At 55.2% G+C, this 24,916-nt stretch overlaps 1 protein-coding gene across 2 annotated transcripts in view; it reads left to right on the top strand.

Annotated features, from left to right (window-relative positions):
• The window catches only part of COL2A1 (collagen type II alpha 1 chain), a 31,092-nt gene extending 13,767 nt beyond the window's left edge, over positions 1–17,325 (top strand). For both annotated transcript variants that reach the window (XM_042946346.1, XM_042946345.1), the window contains 38 exons: positions 919–963; positions 1,402–1,455; positions 2,935–3,033; positions 3,343–3,387; positions 3,481–3,579; positions 3,771–3,824; positions 4,157–4,264; positions 4,658–4,711; positions 4,793–4,891; positions 5,048–5,101; positions 5,538–5,636; positions 6,027–6,080; positions 6,460–6,513; positions 6,846–6,899; positions 7,113–7,166; positions 7,366–7,410; positions 7,595–7,693; positions 7,889–7,996; positions 8,316–8,369; positions 8,609–8,662; positions 9,041–9,094; positions 9,444–9,497; positions 9,795–9,902; positions 10,472–10,525; positions 11,020–11,073; positions 11,782–11,943; positions 12,152–12,259; positions 12,500–12,607; positions 12,943–12,996; positions 13,171–13,278; positions 13,467–13,520; positions 13,678–13,785; positions 14,064–14,117; positions 14,525–14,632; positions 14,979–15,267; positions 15,697–15,884; positions 16,081–16,323; positions 16,783–17,325. In XM_042946346.1, the coding sequence (XP_042802280.1) occupies positions 919–963; positions 1,402–1,455; positions 2,935–3,033; positions 3,343–3,387; positions 3,481–3,579; positions 3,771–3,824; positions 4,157–4,264; positions 4,658–4,711; positions 4,793–4,891; positions 5,048–5,101; positions 5,538–5,636; positions 6,027–6,080; positions 6,460–6,513; positions 6,846–6,899; positions 7,113–7,166; positions 7,366–7,410; positions 7,595–7,693; positions 7,889–7,996; positions 8,316–8,369; positions 8,609–8,662; positions 9,041–9,094; positions 9,444–9,497; positions 9,795–9,902; positions 10,472–10,525; positions 11,020–11,073; positions 11,782–11,943; positions 12,152–12,259; positions 12,500–12,607; positions 12,943–12,996; positions 13,171–13,278; positions 13,467–13,520; positions 13,678–13,785; positions 14,064–14,117; positions 14,525–14,632; positions 14,979–15,267; positions 15,697–15,884; positions 16,081–16,323; positions 16,783–16,929 (3,441 nt within the window). In that variant the 3' untranslated portion in view covers positions 16,930–17,325. The remainder of the gene's footprint in view (positions 1–918; positions 964–1,401; positions 1,456–2,934; positions 3,034–3,342; positions 3,388–3,480; positions 3,580–3,770; positions 3,825–4,156; positions 4,265–4,657; positions 4,712–4,792; positions 4,892–5,047; positions 5,102–5,537; positions 5,637–6,026; positions 6,081–6,459; positions 6,514–6,845; positions 6,900–7,112; positions 7,167–7,365; positions 7,411–7,594; positions 7,694–7,888; positions 7,997–8,315; positions 8,370–8,608; positions 8,663–9,040; positions 9,095–9,443; positions 9,498–9,794; positions 9,903–10,471; positions 10,526–11,019; positions 11,074–11,781; positions 11,944–12,151; positions 12,260–12,499; positions 12,608–12,942; positions 12,997–13,170; positions 13,279–13,466; positions 13,521–13,677; positions 13,786–14,063; positions 14,118–14,524; positions 14,633–14,978; positions 15,268–15,696; positions 15,885–16,080; positions 16,324–16,782) is intronic.
• Positions 17,326–24,916: the final 7,591 nt, after the last annotated feature.

Below are 24,916 nucleotides of genomic sequence, written 5' to 3'. Positions count from 1 at the left end.
CCTAGAAGAGGCAGAGGCAGGCAGGCGGGGCCCAGCTTGGGAAAGGTCGCCTTCTGGCCTGCTCCAGTCCCCTGCCAAGGACCAGGTGCCGGGCCTAGCCTAATGGTTCCTAGAGTTTGGGTAAAAGTTCCCTGGGCCCTGAGGGGCCTTGAGAGAGAAAGGCGGGGGGGTGGGGGGTGGGGGGGTGGAGAACGTGCTCACCACAAACCTGGAGGGAAAACCCTCAAAATTAGTCCTAGAGAGCGACCTGGTGGCCCTGTCTTTCTGTGTAAAGGACTCTCAGGGGCAAGAGCTCAGACGTGGTCCTCAGGCTGTGCCCAGGGCTCTGTCCCTATCGCAGAACACGGCTTCTTCCTGGGCCAGCGGCAGCATCTGCGTTTCCTTAGAAATAGGTTGTGTAGAGTGGGTGGGGAGAGGGCGGAGCCCAGAGGCATCCCGGACCTAACCAAGGGGAGGCCTTAACCAAGCCTCAACCAAGGAGGATAACCAAGCTCCTGGAAGTGTTTCCCCCTGGGAGCAGGTGGGAGGAATTGTGTGAGGTTTGCTGCTTGGCTGTTTCATTGTCCTTTGGCCTGATTCACTGAGTCTTTAAATGATAACTTGGCCTTGATGTTGGGGATATTTGGGGTCTAAATGGAAGTTTAAGAAATGATGGAATAGCTAGGAGAGCACCCAAGCTGTGTTTAAGCTCAGAATTTGCCCGCTGCTGCCCCCAACACGGAGGGGTTCTGGGGCTGCTCCTCCCTGGGGGGCTGCCCTGCACCCATCCCTGGCCAGCCCCCCACTCAGCCCTGAGGCCCCTGGGGCCCAGCGCCGCCCACATTTTCTGTGGGGGGGGCGGGCACTGTGGGCGGAGAGGGCCTGGTCTGTTGGTCAGGCACCTCTCACCACGGCCGCTTCTTCCCCCCCTGCTTATAGGGTGCCCGGGGCAACGACGGTCAACCAGGCCCTGCTGGGCCTCCGGTAAGTGCCTGTCATCTGTGGTAGGTTTAGCCGAGTCCCTTTCAGCAGCCCAGTGGGGTTGGCAGTGCTGGCGCTTCTTGGGCAAAGGGAGAGGAATCCGTATCACCCTAGCCTGTCGATAACAAGCTTTGAAGCAACGGTTCATTTTTCTCAGCCATCCTCTTGGCATTTTTTTGAGGAGGGATAGATAGGGAGGTAAAAGAATCATCTGCTTCTCACCATGTCTGTAGTTAGAAACCGGCTTTGCCTCGTGAAGCCAGGCTCAGGCAGAGGGGGCGGTTTTCGCCCAGGGACTTTGGGCCACGATGGATGTAGTGCAAAATCAGTACAAAGGTGGGAAGGAGTGTGAGGTGTGGGGGTGGCTCGCAACCCCTTTGGGGGTTGCAGCAACACTGCCCAGAAACAGCATTCCCCTCTCCCCCTCCTTCCTTCCTCCAGGGTCCCGTGGGTCCTGCTGGCGGTCCTGGCTTCCCTGGTGCTCCCGGTGCCAAGGTACGTGCCCTGCAGGTGGAGTCGGGAGCCGCCCCCTCCCCACCCCATCACCCTCACCGACTGCCCCCTGGACCGTCCCCACTTCCCTTCTGAGGAGTGTGTCCCACCCCCACCCACTGCTGCTCTCCGCGGAGGCAAGGACGAGCCAGGCGGTTCAGTCACCAGATGGAAGGGAAAGTAAGATTTAAGGATAAGAAGCTGGAGGTGCGGTTACAGCGTCAGACCGGGGAAGGGAGGAAAAGATGGGGAGACACCGGAGATCTGGGAGGGAGCAGAAGACCAGGAACTGGAGGACGGCAAACTCTAGACCCGGAAGAGAGCTGGAGGAAGTGGGCAAGGAGATAGCTCCAAGCTTCCCTCTCGCCCCTACCCCACCGGGGGCCTGGCTCTTCCAGGCAGTGTGAACAGAGTTCTTCCGAGGATTAATAGGGGCCAGTGGGAGGCCAGCCAGTTCAGGGAAAGGCCCCTGTGGCCCAAGAAGGATTCCAGTGCGCACGTTCCCTGGGAATTCTCTCCCGGGGGCAGCCGGGAGATGAATAAGGAGCCTCCATGTGGTCACTGGCATCAGGTTGCCTTTCCCCTCCTGGGGGTTTCCATGGCAACCAGACGGTGTCTGAGGCCCTGGGAGCTGGGTGAAGGAGACCCATTGTGAAGAGGGACAGCGGAAGGTGAGGGGGCCTGACCTTTAGAAAATAATAATTACAAGAGTGGAGCAAGAATGTTCTGAGAAGAAACCTGAGGAGGCTCTGCCCCGCCTCCAGGTCAGCAGTCCTCCCCAGAGGACTCGGCTGGCCAGAGAGCCCGGATCGCAGCCAGTTGTAACTTTCAGGAAAAAAATGAAAGTAAAAGCAGAGGCCATTTTGGGGGGTTGCGGGACCTGCCAGAGGCCGAGGAGGACTGGACCGTGGTCAGAGCAGGGGCAAGTGGAGTGGGGCGCTCGTCCCGGCTTGCTTGCGTCCTGGCTTCCTGGCTGGCTTCAGACAGGCCTGGGCCGGAGCCTGGGGGTGGCGGTGTTCACACATTGGCCAGACGCAAGTGGAGTGGTGCCCTGAGTCCAGATGTCCAAGGGCCTCCCTTTCCCCGGTGAAGGAATAGGTGGAGAGTGGGGGAGGTAAAGGCTGCCCGCCTCAGTGGCCCGTCTACCAGCTTACGCCCCTCAGCGTGGGCAGGACCCCCCAGCACTGGCCTTCCTGAGGCCCGATGCCATAGCACGGAGGTGTGCATTTGCTGTGGGGGGTTAAGGTGTGGAGGGGAGACGGAGAGCGGAGGAGGTGTGGGGGGAAGGCATCGGGTTGGCGAGCTCACTCCGGGGGGGGGCGTGTGGGACCACGTGGGGAACACGCTCGTGCACGCACACAGTGGGTGCGGTGTGTGCAACTCCGCTTTCTGTCCCTGAGCTGTTGCTGGCCGGGGAGAGGTCTTTGCCCCCCACCCGCCCCGTGGCGTCTCCTCACTCCACCCCTCTCTGTCTCTATCCAGGGTGAAGCTGGCCCCACTGGTGCTCGAGGCCCCGAAGGCGCTCAAGGTCCTCGCGGTGAACCTGGTACTCCTGGGTCCCCTGGACCGGCCGGTGCCTCTGTAAGTACAGCTTCCCTTTGGCCTGAAGTCTGTGGCCTGGGTGCTCTTGACTCTGTTTACCTCTGAGAGACGTGGAGCCCATTTGGAGCCCCACCAATCAAACCTTCATCTAGGCCCAGCACCTGCTCCCTGATCTCTAGGGGCAGGTCTCCTTCCAACCCCATCCTGTCCCAGAAACCCCCAGCAGGACCATGTCTGGGACGGCCAGCTGCTGGCCCAGCCCCTGGGCCTGTGGTCTGGGAGGGCAGGGAGGTAGCTGGGGTTTATTCTTTGCTACTTACTTCATAATGACCCCATCTCTTTCCTCAGGGTAACCCTGGAACTGATGGAATTCCTGGAGCCAAAGGATCTGCTGTGAGTGTTGCCCTTGGATTTGGCTCCTCCAGGTGGGGTCAGTCCCTCCTTGCCCCCTCTCCTGATGCCCCTCTCTTCTACTCATGCTGACAGGGTGCTCCGGGCATCGCTGGTGCTCCCGGCTTTCCTGGGCCCCGTGGTCCACCTGGCCCTCAAGGTGCAACTGGTCCGCTGGGCCCGAAAGGTCAGACGGTAAGACCCAGAGTGAACCCCAAGTCCCATCGATACCATCGGGGTCAAACCCCGCCATCCCTCCTTCCTGCACTCACACCAGTGTCCTTTGTTGGGGGCTGGGGGGGGCATGCCTTTAAGGGTTTCTGGAGATGGGGGCAGGGTCCATGGAGAGAACCCAGCGTGACAACCTGCCTCTGTCTTTTCTCAAGGGTGAGCCTGGTATTGCTGGCTTCAAAGGCGAACAAGGCCCCAAGGGAGAGCCTGTGAGTATCTGCCCACCAGCTCTTGGGCCCAAGGCCATCCCCCCGCCCACTGCCCTACTCCTCCATAGCCCTGTCCCCTAATCTGGGACCCCTCAGGCTGTGTCTGGGGAGGCCAGCATCAGCAGCTTCAGCTCCCATCTTTGACCCTTACACCCTCTCTCTTCCCACTGGGCCACTTCTGCTCTTCCTGGGCTGACCCTCTACGGCCCCTCTTCCCCAAATCCCCTAGCCCTGAAATAATGGCCAAGGTCACTTCCACCACATGCCAGGTCAGTGATTGACCCGGGGTCAGGTGAAGACTCACCCTGTTTCTCTTTTGTGCTGCTTCTCAGGGCCCTGCTGGCCCCCAAGGAGCCCCTGGTCCTGCTGGTGAGGAAGGCAAGAGAGGTGCCCGTGGAGAGCCTGGTGGTGCTGGGCCCGTTGGTCCCCCTGGAGAAAGAGTAAGTGGGCTCTTACTCTAGAGGTAAAGTAAGAAAGGTACCACTTTCTGTGGGTGTGACCTGAACGTGGAAGTGGAGTCTTGGTGGTTCTGTGTTCTTGTCCAGTCCTGTGGCCTGAGTATCAGATTCCTCTCTTCTCCACTCAATGCCACGGGGACAGGGAGCTCTTCTTATTTGTACCCCATGCCCCCAGGAGGGCATGAAATGGTTTGAGCTACTCCCCAGGTCAGGCCCAAGAAGTTACTCTCTCAGAATCTTGCCGCCCATAGCTACAGCCCCACAGAAACTGTGGGTTGGTGGGACTGATCCCCCGAAGCCTGGCTGGGCTCCCTGGAGTCACCGTTGGGTCAGGGGCCATTGTCACTCACCACCTGCCCTCCCACTTCTTCCTAGGGTGCTCCTGGCAACCGTGGCTTCCCAGGTCAAGATGGTCTGGCAGGTCCAAAGGTGAGTGGGGGAAGAAGGGCTTGGGGTCCCTGCATGGCTGGTCAAATGGCCTGCTGATGACTGCTGCCTCCCCTTGTGTAGGGAGCCCCTGGAGAGCGAGGGCCCAGCGGCCTTGCTGGCCCCAAGGGCGCCAATGGCGATCCTGGCCGTCCCGGAGAGCCTGGCCTTCCTGGAGCCCGGGTAAGTAGCCCAGCCGCCTTCGTCCTTGACTTCCGACTGTGATCGGGAGTCCTCGTGCCCTTCCCCACCTGCTCCCTCCAGCCCTGTGCTGAGGATCGGGAGGACCTGGGGCCTGCCCCGACGCCCGCCCACCCTCTGTCTCTCTCCTCACCAAAGGGTCTCACTGGACGCCCCGGTGATGCCGGTCCTCAAGGCAAAGTTGGTCCTTCTGTAAGTCTACCATTTGGAGTTGTTGGGAGAGGTTGAGGGGATATCCTTGAGGAGGCAGGTAGGAAGACAGACAGGAGTCTGGGTGGGGGGCAGCCCGTGAATTTTGAGAACAGGGGAGGGGTGCAGATGGTAGGTACCAGGGTCGGGTGTGGAGCTCTGGAAGTGCCACCCCGTTGTGCATTCGGGCCTTTCCTCGGGGGAAGACGAAGCCTGGTGCGCACCGTGAGAGGCAAAACTTCTAATTTAAGCAGCACCTTGTTGCTGACGGGGGTCCACATGTGCGGTGAGGGCTGCTGGTCGAAACCTTGCTCAATCCCTGTGCCGTGCGTCTGGTCGTTGCCTTGCCCTGTGCCTGCCACATAGTAGGCACTTAGTAGGTGGATGGACGGATGTGGGAAGAGCGTCTACATTCTGAGAACGGTGTCCTCTCTTTCAGGGAGCCCCTGGTGAAGATGGTCGTCCTGGACCTCCAGGTCCTCAGGGTGCTCGTGGGCAGCCTGGTGTCATGGGTTTCCCCGGCCCCAAAGGTGCCAATGTAAGTAATAACCCGCCCTTCCATTTCCTTCCACATGGTGCCACCTACCTCCTTGCCCCCTGTGGAAAGGACTGGCTCCTAAAGAGAGTTAACCAAGGGCAGGTCTGAGTGGGATCCTGGGTGCCATGGGCAGCTGGGGCCTCCATGTCCCACAGGAGTACATGTGATCTGGGGAAACCCGGGGCTCCTTAGAGCTTCGGGACATCTCAGCCGTGACATTGTTCCATGGGCAGTGCTGCCACACCCTCTGAGCGTAAGAGAAGGTGCTGATTCTCAGCTTGAGCTTTTCCTGTCCATCAGGCTGTGGCCCCAAGTCCCAGGCTCCCCCACCTGCTCTACCCCCCGCCCCCCCAAAACCCTCCCTTCATGGTCCTGCACTCTTTCCTCCAGGGCGAACCTGGCAAGGCTGGTGAGAAGGGACTTCCTGGTGCCCCTGGACTGAGAGTAAGTACCCCGTCTCACTACCCACGCATTGGTGCTGGCTGGACACCCTCAAGGGGAGAGGAATCCCGTGGCATGCTCCTGGGGTCCCTAGTTAGCAGCGTGGAGTCCTGTGGCTGAGAAGTCCATGCTTCTCTAGGGCCTTTGGGAGTCCACACAGGATGACTTCTAGTTGCTATTGGTCAGTAGCCGGGAGATGGGGAAGGCTCCCATGCTGAGCAAGACTGGGAAAAGGAGGGGCTCAGGAAAGGAAGCGGGGAGAAATGGAGTTCAGGTTGGGGGATCATGGAAACTCAGGGCCACCGACTGTGCCTGCCCAGTACTGGGGTCCACAGAACTGAAGAGCGTGTGTCAGGACCTCACCCTTTTCCCTTCCCTCTAGGGTCTTCCCGGCAAAGATGGTGAGACCGGTGCTGCGGGGCCCCCCGGACCCGCTGTAAGTACCTGCCTGGCCTCTCTAGGTGGCCCTGTGGGCATGGGGGCGGTGGCGTGGAGGCCGAGGCACCTCAGGCCCGCTCGGCATTGAAACTAACAGTTTGGGTGTGGGCTCATGCGGGACACCAGACCCACTCAGCCAAGGCAGTGTGGACCCCACCCCTGTTTCAGGAGTGCAGGTCATTGGTGGGAGAATAGCGAGGCACACACTCCTGCAACCTTGTTGGGCGGTGCAGGGGGTGTCTGGCCTGTCCTGCTGGCCACCCCAGTGCCCTGTGTCCGAGGCTCTTAGATTCTCCGGAGCGCTCGGGTCACGTTTGTTTCCTTCTGCAGGGACCTGCCGGTGAACGAGGCGAGCAGGGTGCCCCTGGGCCATCTGGGTTCCAGGTAGGTGGCTGGGCTGGGCCCCCTTTTCAGTCCTTTCCAAGCCCGGGGTTCTGCGGGTGGTAGTAGGCACTGCGGGTGGAGGGCCCGCCCCTCTCATGGGTGCCAGGGGGGTGAGGCTTCCCTACAGTCCTGGCTCTTGCCTTGTGCTGGGTCTCCCTGGAGGGTGGGAGGAGTAAACTTACTCTCTTGCTAACGCATGTCACTGCCTTCTAGGGACTTCCTGGCCCTCCCGGTCCCCCAGGTGAAGGTGGAAAGCCAGGTGACCAGGTGAGTGTGGGGCTCTTTGAACCTGCAAACTATTTAGATGGGAAGGTCTCTTCTGCTCTGCAGGAGGGCACAAGCAGCCCCATGAGGCCGGGAGTGTCCGGGCCACATCCCAGCTCAGCCTCCAGAGGGAGGGATGCTCCTCCCTGGCTGCAGGACATCAAATCTCCCCCTCTTTCACACGTCTTTGTTTGTTCTCCAGGGTGTTCCTGGTGAAGCTGGAGCCCCCGGCCTCGTGGGTCCCAGGGTAAGCATTGGCTGTTTCCGGTGGTCCCCTCAGACCTGCTCTTTCCCTGTGCATTTCTGCCAGCCTGGCCCTGCAGAGCCGTGCCCGGGTCTCGGGGCCCCACTCTGCTTGCTGCCCCCCTGCCTTTCCCTGGGCCTCTGCCCCATCACTCTCACTTGACTGCCCCATGGTGTCTCTGCCACAGGGTGAACGAGGTTTCCCAGGTGAACGTGGCTCTCCCGGTGCCCAGGGCCTCCAGGGTCCCCGCGGCCTCCCTGGCACTCCTGGCACGGACGGCCCCAAAGTAAGTGAGGCTGTTGGGGTTGTCTGGGTCAGCCTAGGAGGCCCTGCTGGGGGAGGGGAGGGGGGATGGGGACAGGAGAAGGGAAGATGGAAGACAAGACAGAAAGGAGGCCTGGCAGGGGAGGAAGGGGGGCTTGGGCGCTGGGGTCCTGGGCAGGTGCTGCCCACCACAGACGCCTCTACCCCCACCCCACAGGGCGCATCTGGCCCAGCCGGCCCCCCTGGGGCTCAGGGCCCTCCAGGTCTGCAGGGGATGCCCGGTGAGAGGGGAGCAGCTGGCATCGCTGGGCCCAAGGGAGACAGGGTGAGTACCAGGCCGACTGTGCCTCCCCCAAAGCCGTGCTTCCCTGTGCCACACTCACCCCCTCCCCACAGCACCTGGGCGGGGGGTCCCTAGTTAATCCTCTTGAGGAACTTGGAGACCTCCCCCCACCCACCCACCCCAGGCACTATTTGTCTTTTAGTGACCCCCTCTCCCAACCCTTCCCTCCATCCCACGCCTCTCACCCTGAACCCATAGCCAATCCTGCTGGGCCAGGAGCTGAGCTGTACCTGCAGCCTCAGCCAGGGTGACACGGAGCCGGAGCCCCCTCCTGAGGTGGCCAATCTTCTCTATCCCACAGGGTGACGTTGGTGAGAAAGGCCCCGAGGGAGCCCCTGGGAAGGACGGTGGACGAGTAAGTGAATGCTGGCTGCAGGCACCCTGGGGACCCCGTGGGTCTCCAGCCCTGCGCTCTGGGCACAGAAGCGCAGTGTGTGAGCACAGCCCCTGTCCTATCTCAGTTGTGCAGGCTGGGCAGCTTTGGGACTCTCCTGACAAGGCTGGGGCCACGGGTGTGAGGTCCCCAGACTCCCTACTGGGCTCCAAGTCCCTGGTCAACTCTTCCTCCCTCACCTTTGTCTCCTTTCTCCCTAGGGCCTGACTGGTCCCATTGGCCCCCCTGGCCCTGCCGGTGCCAATGGTGAGAAGGTGAGTCACAGCTCCCTTCGCTCATGGCTCCCCTCCCCTATCACACCTGCGCATCTCCTGCCAAAGACTGCCGTCTCTTCTCCTCACTCAACAGCTGGCACCCTTCTGCCCACTAGTAGCTGCAAGGAGTGAGGGGTGGGAGTCTTCTTCAAAGCAGAGTCAGGGGCTGTGCACCCCGTCCAGCGGAGCTGTTGCAGGGAGGGAGGGGACCGGTAAACCAGCATTCAGCAGAGGCCCCAGAAGTACCTCTCGGACTGAAGCTACAAGGAGAAAACAGGCCATCTGCTGCAGGGCTCCCTGGATGCACTTTGCTCTTTAAGGTCCCCACTCTGACCCCCACCCCTTACCTGTGGCTCTCGTCTCTCCTCCCCACCCTAGGGAGAAGTTGGACCTCCTGGTCCTGCAGGAACTGCTGGTGCTCGTGGCGCCCCGGTGAGTATCTGCCCCTGTGCCCAGGCCCCTGAGAGCAAGAGAAGCCACCCTGCCTCTCAGCCTGGCCCTTTGGGTCTGGGGGAGGAAGCAGAGATGAGAATGGAGAGAGAAGGCCTCATCTCCATGATGCGGTCGAGGTGGAGGGCCTTCAGGTCGCCAGATCCTCTGACCAAGAGAGGTCTTCTGAAGTGGGTCCCTTGTATTTAGGACAGAGCTTCCTGGAGGCTGTCTGCGTGTCCTGTCTCTGGGCTTTCTATGCAAGGGCTGGGCCACAAGGGCCTGGGTTATAGGAGAGGACAGAAGCAGGTAGGCATAGGGCCTTACCTCTCCTGGGCCCTCTCTCCCACAGGGTGAACGTGGAGAGACCGGCCCCCCCGGGCCTGCTGGATTCGCAGGACCTCCCGTGAGTGTCCCTGTCCACCCTCCTGCCCACCCCTCTGCTCAGGCCAGCTCTACACCTGAGGGCACCTTCTAGCCTGTGGGGGAGGGAGGGAGGGACAGAATGTAAAGAAGAGGGAAATGGCCTCTTCCGTCTTTCCTTGAACCTCCACGCTGATCTCACAGTCCCATCTTAGAGCAGCTCGCTCACTCGCTCATTTACTGACCCACCCACTCACCCAGAGTTCTGGGCCTTTTGGAAGAACGTGGAGTAAGTATCTGGCTTGCCTCTAACTCATCTGTTTCCTCCTCCTCGGGACAGGGTGCTGATGGCCAGCCAGGTGCCAAGGGCGAGCAAGGAGAGGCTGGCCAGAAAGGTGATGCTGGTGCCCCGGGTCCTCAGGGCCCCTCTGGAGCTCCTGGACCTCAGGTGGGTAGCAGTGAGCAGCCCCAGGAGCTGTTCCCATGGGATAGGGATATTGGCATGCAGGATGAGGGGCCTGGACAGGAGGCATGGGTGTCACCCCAAGCTGAAGCCCCTCTCTGGCAGATGTTAGAGCCTGCTGCTGCTGCTGCCCCAGCCCCAGAAGGGAGCAGCTGTGGGGAGGAATCTGTACTTGGGGATAGAGGTTCAAAAGGAGTTAACTGGCTTATGTCGTCTAGGGTGTGGGGGCCAGGAGATGACACAGAGTGCAGGTTAAGGATAGATGACCAGGGACGATGCAGCCAGGCTCCTGGGGAGGGAAGGGGGCAGATGCCTGCCAGGCCTCCCCCCCCCCCACCCCCGAGGTCTCCTAGAGCACGAGTCTCTCTTGGAGGGGGTGGCAGGCCCACCTGTGATGCCTTCTCCAGGCTGGGATTTTAGTGACAAGAAAGCTACATCTTGGAAAACTAACCCCTTGGGAGTCAGCTCTTGGGGGTCAGACAGGCCCTATACCCAGAAGCCCACAGCTCTCCTCCGGGTGACCAGGCCTCACTGTCTCTCTCCTTCCTTCCCAGGGTCCTACTGGTGTGACTGGTCCTAAAGGAGCCCGAGGTGCTCAAGGCCCCCCGGTGAGTGAGGTCCCCGTTCCCACCAGGTGGGGTGGAGGGCGCCTTGGGGGCGGCAGCTGCTGTCACGAAGAAGGCCTGGCCAGATGCTCCCACGGTTGTGCTCTGGGATTTACTCACCCGCTTCTTTCTTAGCCTTGCTTCTGCCCCCAGCCTGAGCCCATCCCACAGCCATGTGGAAGAATGGGCGCCCCTCTCTGCCGGTGTGCAGTGATCCGGGGAGGTCTGTGGTCCTGGGCAGGCCCCCTGCTCAGCTCCCAAAGCACTGGCTGTCCCAGCTGAATGCACCTCCTCACCCCAGCCCCTACAGGAGCTGGAGGCAGAGAAGCTGCAGCTTCCTGATCCAATAGCCAGACCCCATGGGGCCCTTTCTCCTTCTCTAGCTCTCCTTGCCCTTTTCCACACCAGCCTCTGAGACACCCCTGTCCGTCCCCCGATATGATTCCTGACGCTTCTGAGGGCCTGAGGGATTCAGAGTCTTTCTTCTCATCCCATAGGGAGCCACCGGATTCCCTGGAGCTGCTGGCCGTGTCGGACCCCCAGGCTCCAATGTAAGTGATGCTCCTGGATGGTTCTTACCTTACTCTTGGCATGGGGGGCACAGCAGGGGTTGAAGAGCCTGGCACAGTTCCAGCAGGGCTCCAAAGAGTGCAAGCTGGCCTCCATCCCTTTGCCTTTTCCCACTCCTGGGAGTAATTGATCATGGGGACCTGTTCTCGTAAACAGCTGCGAGCAAGGGCTGTGGCCATGGGCAACCTTCCCTGCTGGCTTGGGCTTGGACCCTCAGATTCCTGGCTCAGTGGGCAGGACAGGCTGGCACGATTGCCTCAACACATTTCTTGAGCGCATTCTGTGTTCCCGGCCTGTACAAGTTCTACATTTTGCCCACAGGGAATCTGCCATGGAGGGATGAGAGATGGTGAAAAGTCACCAGTTTACCACCAATCAAGTGCAGGGGGAGTAGGTGCAGAGGTTTAGGGGTCCGAGGAGCCACGTTTGAACTGTTCCTTGAGGGATGGTGGGATTGAGATTTCTAAAAGAAAGGAGGCAGGAGGAAGTCCAAGTAGATCAGAAAAAGCAAATGTGGGGCTGGACAAGCCAGGGCTGGCTGCTCAGAGCTCCCTCCTGGGAGGGAAGGTGGAAGAAGCAGACAGGGGTGGGGGTCAAGCTTCCTTTGTGTGGAGGGGGCCACAGTGGCTTTGGCAGTCTGGATGGGGCAGGGTGAGATGAGTTCTCATTTCTTGCATTTGCTTTTCTAGGGCAACCCTGGACCCCCTGGTCCCCCTGGTCCTTCTGGAAAAGATGGTCCTAAAGGTGCTCGAGGAGACAGCGGCCCCCCTGGCCGTGCTGGCGACCCTGGCCTCCAAGGTCCTGCCGGGCCCCCTGGCGAGAAGGGAGAGCCTGGAGATGATGGTCCCTCTGTAAGTCCTTCCCAGGCCTGGGCCAGGAATCTTCTGAGCTCAGAGGGCATGGAGGAGGAGGGGAGGGCATGGAGGAGGAGGGGACACCATGGAGGGGCCACTGCCAGGGAAGAGTGCTGGGATCTGTGAATGGCGGCCAGGCTGGGTGTGGATGGCTGGGCCACTCCCTGTCAGAGCTCAAATTCTCACTCTCGCCTTCCCTCTCTAGGGTCCCGATGGTCCTCCAGGTCCCCAAGGTCTGGCTGGTCAAAGGGGCATTGTTGGTCTTCCTGGACAACGTGGTGAGAGAGGATTCCCCGGCCTGCCTGGCCCATCGGTGAGTGAAGGATGCCCCTTCCTCTGGTGAACTGGGCCCAGCCTGGCTCTGGCTGGTGTTCTTCACTCAGTGCTCTTGGTGGCCTGGTCTCTGCAGAAGCAATACCACCCCCTGAGATTTCCCCCTACTCTGCACCCTCAGCACCGTCTCTCTGTCAGCCCTTTCTTTGGAAGGGCTCAGTATGTCCCAGGATGGGATTCTTAGAGTGCACACTCATCCTCTTTGTTGCTGTCCCTCCAGGGAGAACCTGGCAAGCAGGGAGCTCCCGGAGCATCTGGCGACCGAGGTCCCCCCGGCCCCGTGGGTCCTCCTGGCCTGACTGGTCCTTCTGGCGAACCTGGACGAGAGGTGAGCAATGGGACACACTGTGTGTGTGGCCCTTCCCAGGGAGAGCTGTGCCGGGCCAGCCAGGCCCAGTCCTGGTGCCCTGGAGGAGGGGATGATGGGATGGGCCCATGGGCCCAAGTACCCAGCTGCGATGGAAGGTCGTGATGGGAGAGAGAGAGGGACACAGAGACTAAGAACTGGTACGTGGGCAGGAAGGCATAAAGAAGCTTGTTGAGCTTCCAAAGCTTTAGCAGGATGGAAGGGAACAAGCCTGGGGCTCCCGAGGGGAGAAGGGAGGAACAGAATGGGAGTCTGGCAGGGGCAGCTCTAATGGCATCTTGTTTCCTCTTGCCCAGGGAAGCCCTGGTGCTGATGGCCCCCCTGGCAGAGATGGTGCGGCTGGAGTCAAGGTGAATATCTCGGTGTCTCTATGAGCAGTGGGACAGGAGAATATTCTGTTGGGCCTACCAGGTCAGCCCCAGGTGGTAGGCTGGAGTCAGAGTCTTGTCTCAGTTTGCAAGGGCCTTTTCTCCATGGATTTTCTGGAACATTCTTCTCTAAGCCTGAGACCTCTCTCCTGACAGGGTGATCGTGGTGAGACTGGTCCCGTGGGTGCTCCTGGAGCCCCTGGGCCCCCTGGCTCTCCTGGCCCCGCTGGCCCAACTGGAAAGCAGGGAGACCGAGGAGAAGCTGTGAGTATCCTTAATTCAGTAAAAGCTGGAAGCGGAGAAGGGTGGCCAAGTGAGCTGGGAGCTCGTCCACTACGTGCCTGACTCCCAGGCCCTGGATGCATCCCTGGGTCCAGGGAGTCTTGGGGCCCAGTCCGGGCCATAGGCAGAGGAGGGTTTTGCTGACAGAGTTCCCACTCTCTCCCTCACAGGGCGCACAAGGCCCCATGGGCCCTGCAGGACCAGCAGGAGCCCGGGGAATCCCAGTGAGTATCTGAGTGCCCTCTGTTGGGTTCCTAACTGGGGCAGGCTTGGAGGTCAGTGGGGACTGTGTGGATCCTGGGACTCCTTGGCTCAGGTGAGGCCAGCAAGAGGCCTCTACCCCGGTCAACCTGACCCAACCTGTGTCTGTCTCATTCCCAGGGTCCTCAAGGTCCCCGAGGTGACAAAGGAGAAGCTGGAGAGGCTGGCGAGAGGGGACTGAAGGGACACCGTGGCTTCACTGGTCTGCAGGGTCTGCCCGGCCCTCCTGTGAGTATTGCTGTCTGTGCACGTCTCCCAGGTGCCTCCCACTGCTCAGAGCTCACCTGAGTGTCCCATGCAGCTAACCCAGCTTGGGATCATCCTAAGAAATATCCAGGACCAAAAGAAAGATTTCCAAGACTTCCTTGGGGTTGGAGGGAGGAGCAAATGGAAAGGACGGGGGAGGGGGGACATGTATCGTATGCATATTTAAGAAGGCTTCCCATCCTGGAAGATGGGGCCCTGTCTGTGCTGACCTCTGACTTTTGCTTCTTCCTTCTGCACAGGGTCCTTCTGGAGACCAAGGTGCTTCTGGTCCTGCTGGTCCTTCTGGCCCTAGAGTAAGTGAGATGCAGTGAGTCCTTCCTCGGGGGTGGGGCCAGGTGTGGGTGCTCTGATGGGGAGGGAAGCCTGGGGCTCAGGGGGCCTCGCTCGGAGGTGGAAGGACGATGGGCTCAGGGTGACTGTGGCCAGAAACCCCCTGAGATCACAGGCTGGATGAACATGAGAACAGCTCTTGGCTGTCAGCTGGGCCCACTGGGAATAGGATTCGACAAAGAGGAGCTCAGGATGGCAGAAGAGCCGTGAAGCCATCCTGCTGGTCCCTGGCCCAGTGGAGACAAGTCTGGGCCCTCCGAGAAATGTGAAGCTGCAGGGCTTCCCATCAGGACAGCCACCCGACCAGCCCCCCTTTCCCCCCTTGCCACACCCCTGCCTTTGCTGACGGCTCCTCTCTCCTGGCCTGCAGGGTCCTCCTGGTCCCGTCGGTCCCTCTGGCAAAGATGGTGCTAATGGAATCCCTGGCCCCATTGGACCTCCTGGTCCCCGCGGACGTTCGGGCGAAACTGGCCCGGCTGTAAGTGTCCTGACTCCTTCCCCGCTGTCTGGCCTGTCCCCAGCATCTGGGCGGCTTGGGCTCTCTGGTGCCAAGGGCCTCTTTCAGGGCATCCGCCTGCAGCTAGTGAAGATGGCATCCTGTGTCTTCCCTGGAGGTTCAGAGGGTCCTGCTTGGTGCTGGGAAACAGGAGAGAGGGGCTGATGAAGAAGTAGGGAAATGCTGTGATTTTTCTTGGTCCTGGGCTGCTGCACCCCTCCCCCACCCAGTGTCTGGAAGAAGACACTAGTATATTCTAGCAAGTGGGGATGTATGCAGGAGGGGCACATCCCCACAATTCCTGGCTGATTTCCGTTTCCTGCTACAGGGTCCTCCTGGAAACCCCGGACCCCCTGGCCCTCCAGGTCCCCCTGGCCCTGGCATCGACATGTCTGCCTTTGCTGGCCTAGGCCAGAGAGAGAAGGGCCCCGACCCCCTGCAGTACATGCGGGCTGACCAGGCAGCTGGCAACCTGAGACAGCACGACGCCGAGGTGGATGCCACGCTCAAGTCCCTCAACAACCAGATTGAGAGCATCCGCAGCCCCGAGGGCTCCCGCAAGAACCCCGCTCGCACCTGCCGGGACCTGAAACTCTGCCACCCTGAATGGAAGAGCGGTGAGGGTGCAGGGCATGGCCCCCATCAGAATGAGGGAGGAGACCGCTCGTAGCACAGGCCAGGCCTGGAAGGTTCTGGTGGATGGTTGCTCCTCCATTTCACAGCAGAGATACCTCAGCCCTGGCTCCCGTCCTGCCATGGCTACTTGGCAGACGTGACTTGAGGGTAGAGTTCCATCCACTAGGCAGGCGCTGCTCCTGCCCTGTTGCTTGCGCCCCTGTTTAGCATCAGACTTTCCCGTCCAGGTCTCCTTGCTCCCAGATCCCTGCACCTCCCCTCCCTTTGGCCACACGTGGCCCTCACAGCCTGTGCCTCTCCCCCTTGTGTCCTGGGAAGCCTTTCCGTCTCTCCCAGGCAGGCCTGGCCCTCTCGGGAGTATGTGTGTGCCTGTCTGAGCCCCAATGGGGTACTGCCTCCTCCCCCTGCAGGAGACTACTGGATTGACCCCAACCAGGGCTGCACCTTGGACGCCATGAAGGTTTTCTGCAACATGGAGACTGGCGAGACCTGCGTCTACCCCAACCCGGCGAGTGTTCCCAAGAAGAACTGGTGGAGCAGCAAGAGCAAGGACAAGAAGCACATCTGGTTCGGAGAAACCATCAACGGTGGCTTCCACGTGAGTAGCTGGCTGCTCTGGGCCCCAGACGGCTCCTCAGAACCCTTCTCTTCTTTCTCCCTTGAAGTTGGTGGCACCTCGCCCACCACTTTTCTTGGAGGCTTCGGAAGAGGGAAAGAGGAGGAAGAGTATTCTTAACCACGATCCCACTGGACACTGCCTCTGGGCCTCACGCCATCGCTCTCTGCCCTGACAGTTCAGCTATGGAGATGACAACCTGGCTCCCAACACTGCCAACGTCCAGATGACCTTCCTACGCCTGCTGTCCACCGAGGGCTCCCAGAATATCACCTACCACTGCAAGAACAGCATTGCCTACCTGGATGAAGCGGCTGGCAACCTCAAGAAGGCCCTGCTCATCCAGGGCTCCAATGATGTGGAGATCCGGGCTGAGGGCAACAGCAGGTTCACATATACTGTCCTGAAGGATGGCTGCACGGTGAGTTGGGCTGGCTGGAGCAGGCAGAGGGTTGGTCCACAGCAGGTGTCATAGGCCTAAGGTGATAGGATCCTCAAGAGGTGAGCGTGAGGGGTTATGTAGAGAAGGCGTGCGGAGTGCCAGGGGAGGGAAAGGTGCCATTGTTGTATCTTCTTCACTCCCTGGGCTCAGGGGAAAGAAGTCCTACCTGGCACGTCCAGTTACTCTCGTAGGAGTATTCACATGGCGTGTGTGTGAGTCTGCCTTGGGGATGGAGTGAAGAGACGCTCACTGTGGGGGAGGGAGCGGGTGGAGGGGGACTTGCTGGTAAGGACAGAAGCTGGGGTGGAGAGGGCTTCAGCAAGCCAAGGAGAGGTCGGGGGAGCCCTGAGCGTGTTTTACACTTTGTGTTCTGTGATGCTCCTTTTTGGGGTCCTGGGCAGCTGGCATTGGACAGTGTCTCCTCTCTTTCTCCCCTAGAAACACACCGGTAAGTGGGGCAAGACTATGATCGAGTACCGGTCACAGAAGACCTCGCGTCTCCCCATCATTGACATTGCACCCATGGACATAGGAGGGCCTGAGCAGGAATTTGGTGTGGACATAGGGCCTGTCTGCTTCTTGTAAAAACCCGAACCCACAAACAACACAATCCATTGCCAACCCAGAGGACCCAAGTATTTTCCAGTCCCAGTCACTCTAGGGCTCTGCACTGAATGGCTGACCTGACCTGATGTCCATTCATCCCACCCGCTCAACAGTGTGGACTTTTCTCCTCTCTCTTTCTGAGAGACCTGAACTGGGCAGACTGCAAAATAAAATCTCGGTGTTCTATTTATTTATTGTCTTCCTGTAAGACCTTTGGGTCGAGGCAGAGGCAGGAAACTAACTGGTGTGAGTCAAACGCCCCCTGAGTGACTGTCCCCAGCCCAGGCAAGAAGAGCCCCCTTCAGGTGCCGGGCGCAGGAACTGTGTGTGTCCTACACAATGGTGCTATTCTGTGTCAAACACCTCTGTATTTTTTAAAACATCAATTGATATTAAAAACAAAAAAATTATTGGAAAGTACATACCGACTTGTGCTTTGTTCATTTTTCCTTTAGTCTTTGATACTGTAGGCATGACCAAATGGCAGTCCTGAAGGCCTTCTTCTATTGACTTTTCAACCAGGAGGGAAGACTCTAGAGTCACACTGCCTGGTTTAGTGACCTCACACAAACACGCATTTGCCTCTTTTTGTAACCTCTGCACTGCGTGGAATCCAAGAGTAAACTGGGACCGGAGGGCAAGACTTGAGAAGGGAGGCAGAAAACAGGAACGGCCTTGTTCTTGAGTAAACACAAAACACAACTCTAGGGCGTGGGGATGGACAGAGGGGATGGGACAGTGTGTGGGCCACACCTTGCTGGATGAGGGAGATCAGAGATGCTCCCAAGGGAGGGTGGGGAAGAGGCACGGGAGCAAGTCCACAGAGGCCCGTGACGAGTACACACCATCAGCCAACCCTGGTGATCTATTTATCTGCATCTTTCTTTAAGACTTTTAGGTCAAGGAGAGGTGGGAGTGTTACACACTCACCCCTACCCCTTATTCTGTTTTCCTGCGCCCTCCTCTGTCCCCTCCTCTCTGCTTGCCAGGCCTACACTTAGAGCTTCCATGGACTTCCTCCCAACACCAGGCTTCTGAATGGATGGCCTCCCATTTCTCCCTGCCATCAGGGGTCCCTTGCTTTCCAGTGACTCAGGGTGGCACAGTGAGGAAACTGTCACCTTCTCTACTAGAGGGGGGCACAGTGGCGGTGATGTGTGAGGTGGACAGGAGACACGAAACCAATCAAAATCAATGACAATAGTATCTGGCAACATAAATTTCAAAAGCTACCCACCACTACTGATAAACCAGAGGAACTGTCCCTCTCTCGGTCCCATTCTCCCATCCCTGCCTGTCCCTTCCTCCAGAGGAAGGTAGACAGCTTTTCTATTAAAGAAACAGAAAAAAAAAAAAAAAAAAGATACATAGGGCATTTCTGTTGGACTACCTGTTTGTATTACTAATATCCAACTTACAGTGTAAACTTTGTTGAATAAAGGGTATCTTATCAGGGCTAGTTCATGACAAACTAAAGGAGTAAAATGAAAACATATTTAAAAATACCTAATTAGAATAGCTATCTCATAATTTAAAACAGCCCTTCCATCTACTAAGAGAGCTAAGGTGGGCAAGGGGAGAGCAGTGGGGTATATGGATGCTTTTGAAGGTGGACAAAGGTGGAATGGAGTCGCAGAGTGTGGCTCTACCCCACAGCCACACTCACCAAGCTCACACTGCTTCCTATCCCACCTCACTTCCCACAGTGGTGTCACAGCTCCTAGTTCTTACTGAAGCAGCTCAGTAGATTGTGACCATCAGCTTGGACCTTTGTAAGAGAAGTCCCATTTGCACCAGGGTATCAAGGTGATCCCTCAAAGCCCATCCACTTCCTGGGTACCTAGTAAAACCTAGAAATAAGAGCTCAGACTTCCTCAAGTCACCTGGATCCTAGGTAAATCACAACAATTTCTGAAATTGGTTCCCCTTCCAGCCAAGTGAAGGAACACAGAGAGAATCTTAAGACTGCTATCGAGGTGATGAAGAATCTTATTTATAATTACTTCTGGGGAAGACTGCAGAGTAGGAGGACCCTAAGCTCACCCCATCCCACAGATACATCTAGAAACCCACATCACTGTAAATAACCCAGAAAATGACCCGAATGCTAGCAGAACAGACTCTCCACAACTAAATGTAGAGAAGAGGCCGCATCAGAGAGGGTAGGAAGGGCCAAGATGTGGTCTAGAGCTAAAGGACCTACAGGACTGTCCAAGGGAGGAAGGGACACCAGAGGCATGAAGAGGGGAGAGAGAAACAGACCCTCACACCAGAAATCCCAGGCATAATATTTGGCTTTGAAAACTGCAGGGACATAACATTGTAGTTCTTACAATCAGCAGGGGCTTATATGTGGAATTTAAAAAATCATCAGGCTCAGCTCTGGGAGAACTGGCATGGCAAGAGGGAAAAAGTCCCCACCAGTAAAGAGATGGCACAACCAACAGTCCTACAGAGATACAGCACAGAAGCAGTAGTTTGAAAGCGCCTGGGGTATATGGACAGAGATTTGTTTGCTAATCTCAGAGCTGTGCTGGAGGAACAGGAATCTTTGGGAGACTTTTCCAGGAACAAAGGAGCTGGCAGGCAGCATTTCCGCCCCCTGCATCCCAGCCCAGAAACAAGGACACCTGCGTCGGGAACCAGTATGACATCAACGCTCTCCACCTAGCTTGCTTACAAAGTGCCCACCCTGGCGTTCTCCTGTGGCTAGCCTTGGCCAGAGTTTTGGGCAGGTACTTCCCTTCCCATAGTGGATGGGTGCAAAACTCACTGGCCATGAGCCCTGCCCCCATGCTCTCCTGTGGACCTGTCCCCTCCAATATGCCCTTGGCTGAAGCCTATCCAAAGTGGTGCCACAAGCCTGGCAGTATGCAAATAGCCCCAAAAGGGGCAAGTGCCACTCCAAAGTGACTCTCACCCTAGGGAGAGGGGAAGAAAACTATGCACACCAGTCCTACTGCAGCCCCAACAGTGCGCTGGAGGCAGACAGCTGATGTGATTGCAGACCCCACCCACCAACAAAAGCTCCTCAGGAGACAACACAAGGAAAGCACCCTGCCTTTTGGTGCTATTGCATCTCTGGCAAATGTCTGGTCTGACTCAACTCAGGCCCAAGGTGACCCCGGACTGGCCCACTAACAACACAGGGACCAAACCCTGCCCATAGCAGGCAAAGAAAGCCATTGCAGATGACTGGACTGAAGGCAAAAGTGGCTCAGCCACCATAGTAGGGCTCATGCAAGACACACAGGGGACACCCTGCAGCCCCAGGTTCTGGTGGACAGAGGACATTATGCTGCAGGGCACTACAGGATCTCTTCTTCATACGGCCACTATTTTCAAGAGCAGGAGGCATAGCTGACTTTCCTAACACATGGAAACAGAAAGGCAGACAAAATGAGGGGACAGAGGAATATGTCCCAAATGAAAGAACAGGACAGAATCACAGCAAGACAGCTAAACTAAATGGAGGTAACTAATAGATAATTTAAAGCAATTTAATTTAAATACATGGAGACAATCAAAACACAATGGTCCAAAATCGTTGGAATGTAGCAAAAGCTACTCCAGAGGGAAGTTTATAGCAATACAGAGCTACCTCAAGAAGAAAAATCTCAAATAAACAACCTAGCTTTGCATCTTAAAGGAGCTAGAGGCGTACCTGGGTGGCTTAGCCAGTTAAGTGTCCAATTCTTGATTTCAGCTCAGGTCATGATCTCGCAGTTTGTAGGATCGAGACCTGTGTCAGGCCCTGTGCTGACCAGACAGAGCCTGCTTGGGATTCCCTCTCTCCCTCTCAGACCCTCCCCCATGCATGTGCATTCTTTCTCTCTCAAAATAAATAAACAAACTTAAAAAAAATAAAGGACCTGGAAAAAGAACAACAAAACCCAAAACAGCAAAAGGAAGGAAATAATAAATATTAGAACAGAAATAAATGATATCAAAACTAAAAAAAAAGGAACAGATCAATAAATCCAGGAACTCATTCTTTGAAAAGATCAAAACAACTGATAAACCTCCAGCTAGACTCATCAAAAAGAGAGGGAGGGGAACACTTAATTAAACAAAATCACTAATGAAAGGGGAGAAATAATGATCAACACCACAGAAATACAAACAATTGTAACAGAATATTATGAAAACCTATATGCCAAAAAATTGGACAATGTAGAAGAAATGGATAAATTCCTAGATACATATAACCTACCAAAACTGAAGCAGAAAGAAATAAAAAAACTTGAATACGCTAATTACCAGCAATGAACTGAATCAGTAATCAAAAAATACTCCTAACAAACAAAAGTCCAGGATCAGATGACTTCACAGGTGAATTCTACAAAAACAAACAAACAAACAAAAACAAAACAAAAAAAACCAAGAAACAAAAAAAACTTAAAAAATATTTAATATTCTTCTCAAACTATTCTAGAAACTAGAATAGGAAGGAAATATTCCAAATTCATTCTATAAGGCTACCATGATACCAAAACCAGCTAAAGACACTGCAAAAAGAGAGAGAGAGAGAGAGAGAGAGAGAGAGAGAGAGTTAGTTAGTTAGTTATAGGCCAAGATCTCTCATGAATATAAATGCAAAAATCCTTGACAAAATATTAGCAAACTAAATCCAACAATACATTAAAAAAATCATATGCCACTATCAAGTGGGATTTATTCTCAGGATGCAAGGATGCAAGGGTGGTTCAATATTCACAAATCAATCAATGTGATACAACAATAAGAGAAAGGATAAACCCATATAATCTTTTAAGCTGACGCAGAAAAAGCATTTGAAAGTACAACATCCGTCATGAAAAAAATCCTCTACGGGGAGGAGAGGCCCACATGGTGAAGTAGGGGGATCCTAAGTTCCCTCATCTCTCAAACACAGCAGTGTTGAAACGGCCAAGGGACCTTGAACTCCAAAAGTCCAGGTGGCAAAGTGACAGAGACGCCTCCAGGGACCCACCGGGACAACCTGAAGGGCCATAGTTGTGTGATTGTGAACTGGGAGAGAGAAAACAGGCGGCAGAGGAATGGAGGGGGGGACCCCCTTCTGCGGAGGGACAAAGGGAAGAGAAAGAGAGGCTGGGGAACCGCAGGACTGTATCTGGACAAAAGAAAAAACACGGACGAGGATGGAGCAAGATCCAATCTCTAACTGTGGGGCTTTCTCCGGACTGAGGCCAGCTGCCCGGATCGAGCACCTGGGGAGGAAGGGAGCCAGCCCCAGCACGGTTACTAGTTCAGAGGCACAGTCTGAAGTGGGAGAAAGCAACCCCCTCATTGGAGTGCTGTGGGAAGAAGGTATATGACCGTTCAAAGGACAAGACTGCTTGCACCTGTCAGCCAGAGCGGCACTTCCCTGAAACCAGGGTGTATGGAGTGGGAACCTTAAAGACATCGGGGTTTAAGTCCCAGCTGAGCGCCAGGGAGGCAAGGGAGTCGTCGGAGCAGGACAAACTGCCTCATTCGTGCCCACGGCACAGTGAGGATGGCTCGAACAGAGTGGTTTGGGACACCTGGTCCATGGAGGAGAGACTGGCATGTTGCCATTTTTCTCCCCATCACCAACAAGGTGGGGTTTCAGGAAAGGACAGCAGGGCTCACAGTGGAGGTGGGAGCCGCCTACACCAAACCACACCCCTCCGTGCCTGGTAACTGCACATCTACACGAGTGGGATTGATGCTGACGAACCAGACAGGCCTCCTCCAGACCAGCGCTGCTGCATTGCCTGATTTAATTCTTGGACAATTCTTTGTGTGTGTGTGTGTGTGTGTGTATACATATACATATATATATACACACATACATACACATACACACACATATGTATATGTGTGTATACATATACACACATATGTATATATGTATACATATACATATATATATACACACACACACACATATATATACATATACATGCATACATACACACACATATATATTCATTCTTCCTTTTCTCATCTCATGCCTCTAGTCTGGTTACTCTGGTTGTTGGTTTGTTTAAACAGACATATTTATTCTCTTTATATATGTTCTATACCTCCTTATTTTCCTTTCTCTCTCTCTCTGGATTAAGCCATTTAATTTCTCTGGTCAATTTTCTTTTCTTCAACCCCCCCCCCCCCCGCCCCACCCCTGTCATTTCTCTCCTAGTATGGGATAAGGTCCCTTCCATCAGCACCACCTCCACCCTGTTGTTTACTTGTAGCTGGTATTTTTTGTTTTTTGTTTGTTTTCCTTTCGAGGGCTACTTCAAGGAACAAATCAAAGCACACTTGGTGGAGGGTCCAAAATATCACTATGAGTAGGGAGATAAAGTAACCAAACTCACAACAAGAGAGAGCAAGTAATACTCTCCAAAAAACACCTCCCTCCTGAAGGGCCAGGCCCTGGACAGTGTATGACCCTCTTTAACATAGTAGTGCTCGCAGGTACAGGACATATAACAAGCTTTTAAAACACATAAGGGACAGAAAATGAGCCAAAATTATGAAATGGAAGAATTCTCCTCAAAAGAAACTCCAGGAAGACATGACAGCTAAAGAACTGATCAAAACAGATATAAACAATGTAACTGAACAAGAATTTAGAGTAATAGTCATAAGATTAATCGCTGGGCTTCAATAAAAGCAGAGAATCTATTGCTGCAGAGATCAAGGAACTAAAAAATAATCACGATGAATTAAAAAATGCTGTAAATGAGGTGCAAAATAAACTAGAGGTGGTAACAGTGAGGACTGAAGAGGCATAGAGGAGATTAAATGAAATAGAAGATAATTATGGAAAAAGATGAAGCTGAGAAAAAGAGAAAAATATTTTGGACCATGATGGGAGAATTAGATAACTAAGTGATTCAATGAAACGGAATAATATCTATATCATAGGAGTTCCAGAGGGAGGAGGGAGGAGGGAGGAGGGAGGAGGGAGGAGGGAGGAGGGAGGAAGAAGAAGAGGAAGAGGAGGAGGAGGAGGAGGAGGAGGAGGAGGAGGAGGAGAGACAGGGGTGAAGGTGTACTTGAACAAATCATAGCTGAGAACTTCCCCGATTTGGGGAAGTACACAGACACTGAAATCCAGGAGGCACAGAGAACTCCCTTCAGACATAACTTGAATCAATCTTCTGATGTCGTATCATAGTGAAACTGGCAAAATACAAAGATAAAGAGAGAATTCTGAAAGCAGCTAGGGATAAATGGGCCTTAACCTACAAGGGTAGACACATAAGGGTAGTAGCAGACCTATCTACTGAAACGTGGCAGGCCAGAAAGGAGTCGCAGGAAATTTTCAATGTTCTGAATAGGAAAAATATGCAGCCAAGAATCCTTTATCCAGCAAGCCTGTCATTCAGAATAGAAGGAGAGATAAAGGTTTTCTCAGACAAACAAAAACTGAAGGAATTCATCACCACTAAACCAGCCCTACAAGAGATCCCAAGGGGGACTCTGTGAGTGGAATGCTACAAAGATCACAAAGGACCAGAGACATGACTACAAGCGTGAAACCTACAGATAACACAATGACTCTAAATCCACATCTTTCAATAACAACACTGAATGTAAATGGACTAAATGCTCCAATCAAAAGACACAGGGTATCAGAATGGATAAAAACACAATACCCATCTATTTGCTGTCTACAAGAGACCCATTTTAGACCTGAGGACACCTTCAGATTGAAAGTGAGGGGATGGAGAACCATCTATCATGCTACTGGAACTCAAAAGAAAACTGGAGTAGCCATATTTATATCAGACAAACTAGATTTTAAACTAAAAGCTGTAACAAGAGACGAAGAAGGACATTATATCATAATTATGAGGTCTATCCATCAAGAAGAGCTAATTATAAATGTTTATGCACCAAATTCAGAGGCCCCCAAATATATAAACCAATTAATCACAAATATAAGCAATCTTATTGGAAAGAATGTGGTAATTGCAGGGGACTTTAATACTCC

Source organism: Panthera leo, chromosome B4 (genome assembly GCF_018350215.1).
Source record: "Panthera leo isolate Ple1 chromosome B4, P.leo_Ple1_pat1.1, whole genome shotgun sequence".
Lineage (NCBI taxonomy): Eukaryota > Metazoa > Chordata > Mammalia > Carnivora > Felidae > Panthera > Panthera leo.
This window is presented reverse-complemented; position numbering and strand designations above follow the sequence as displayed.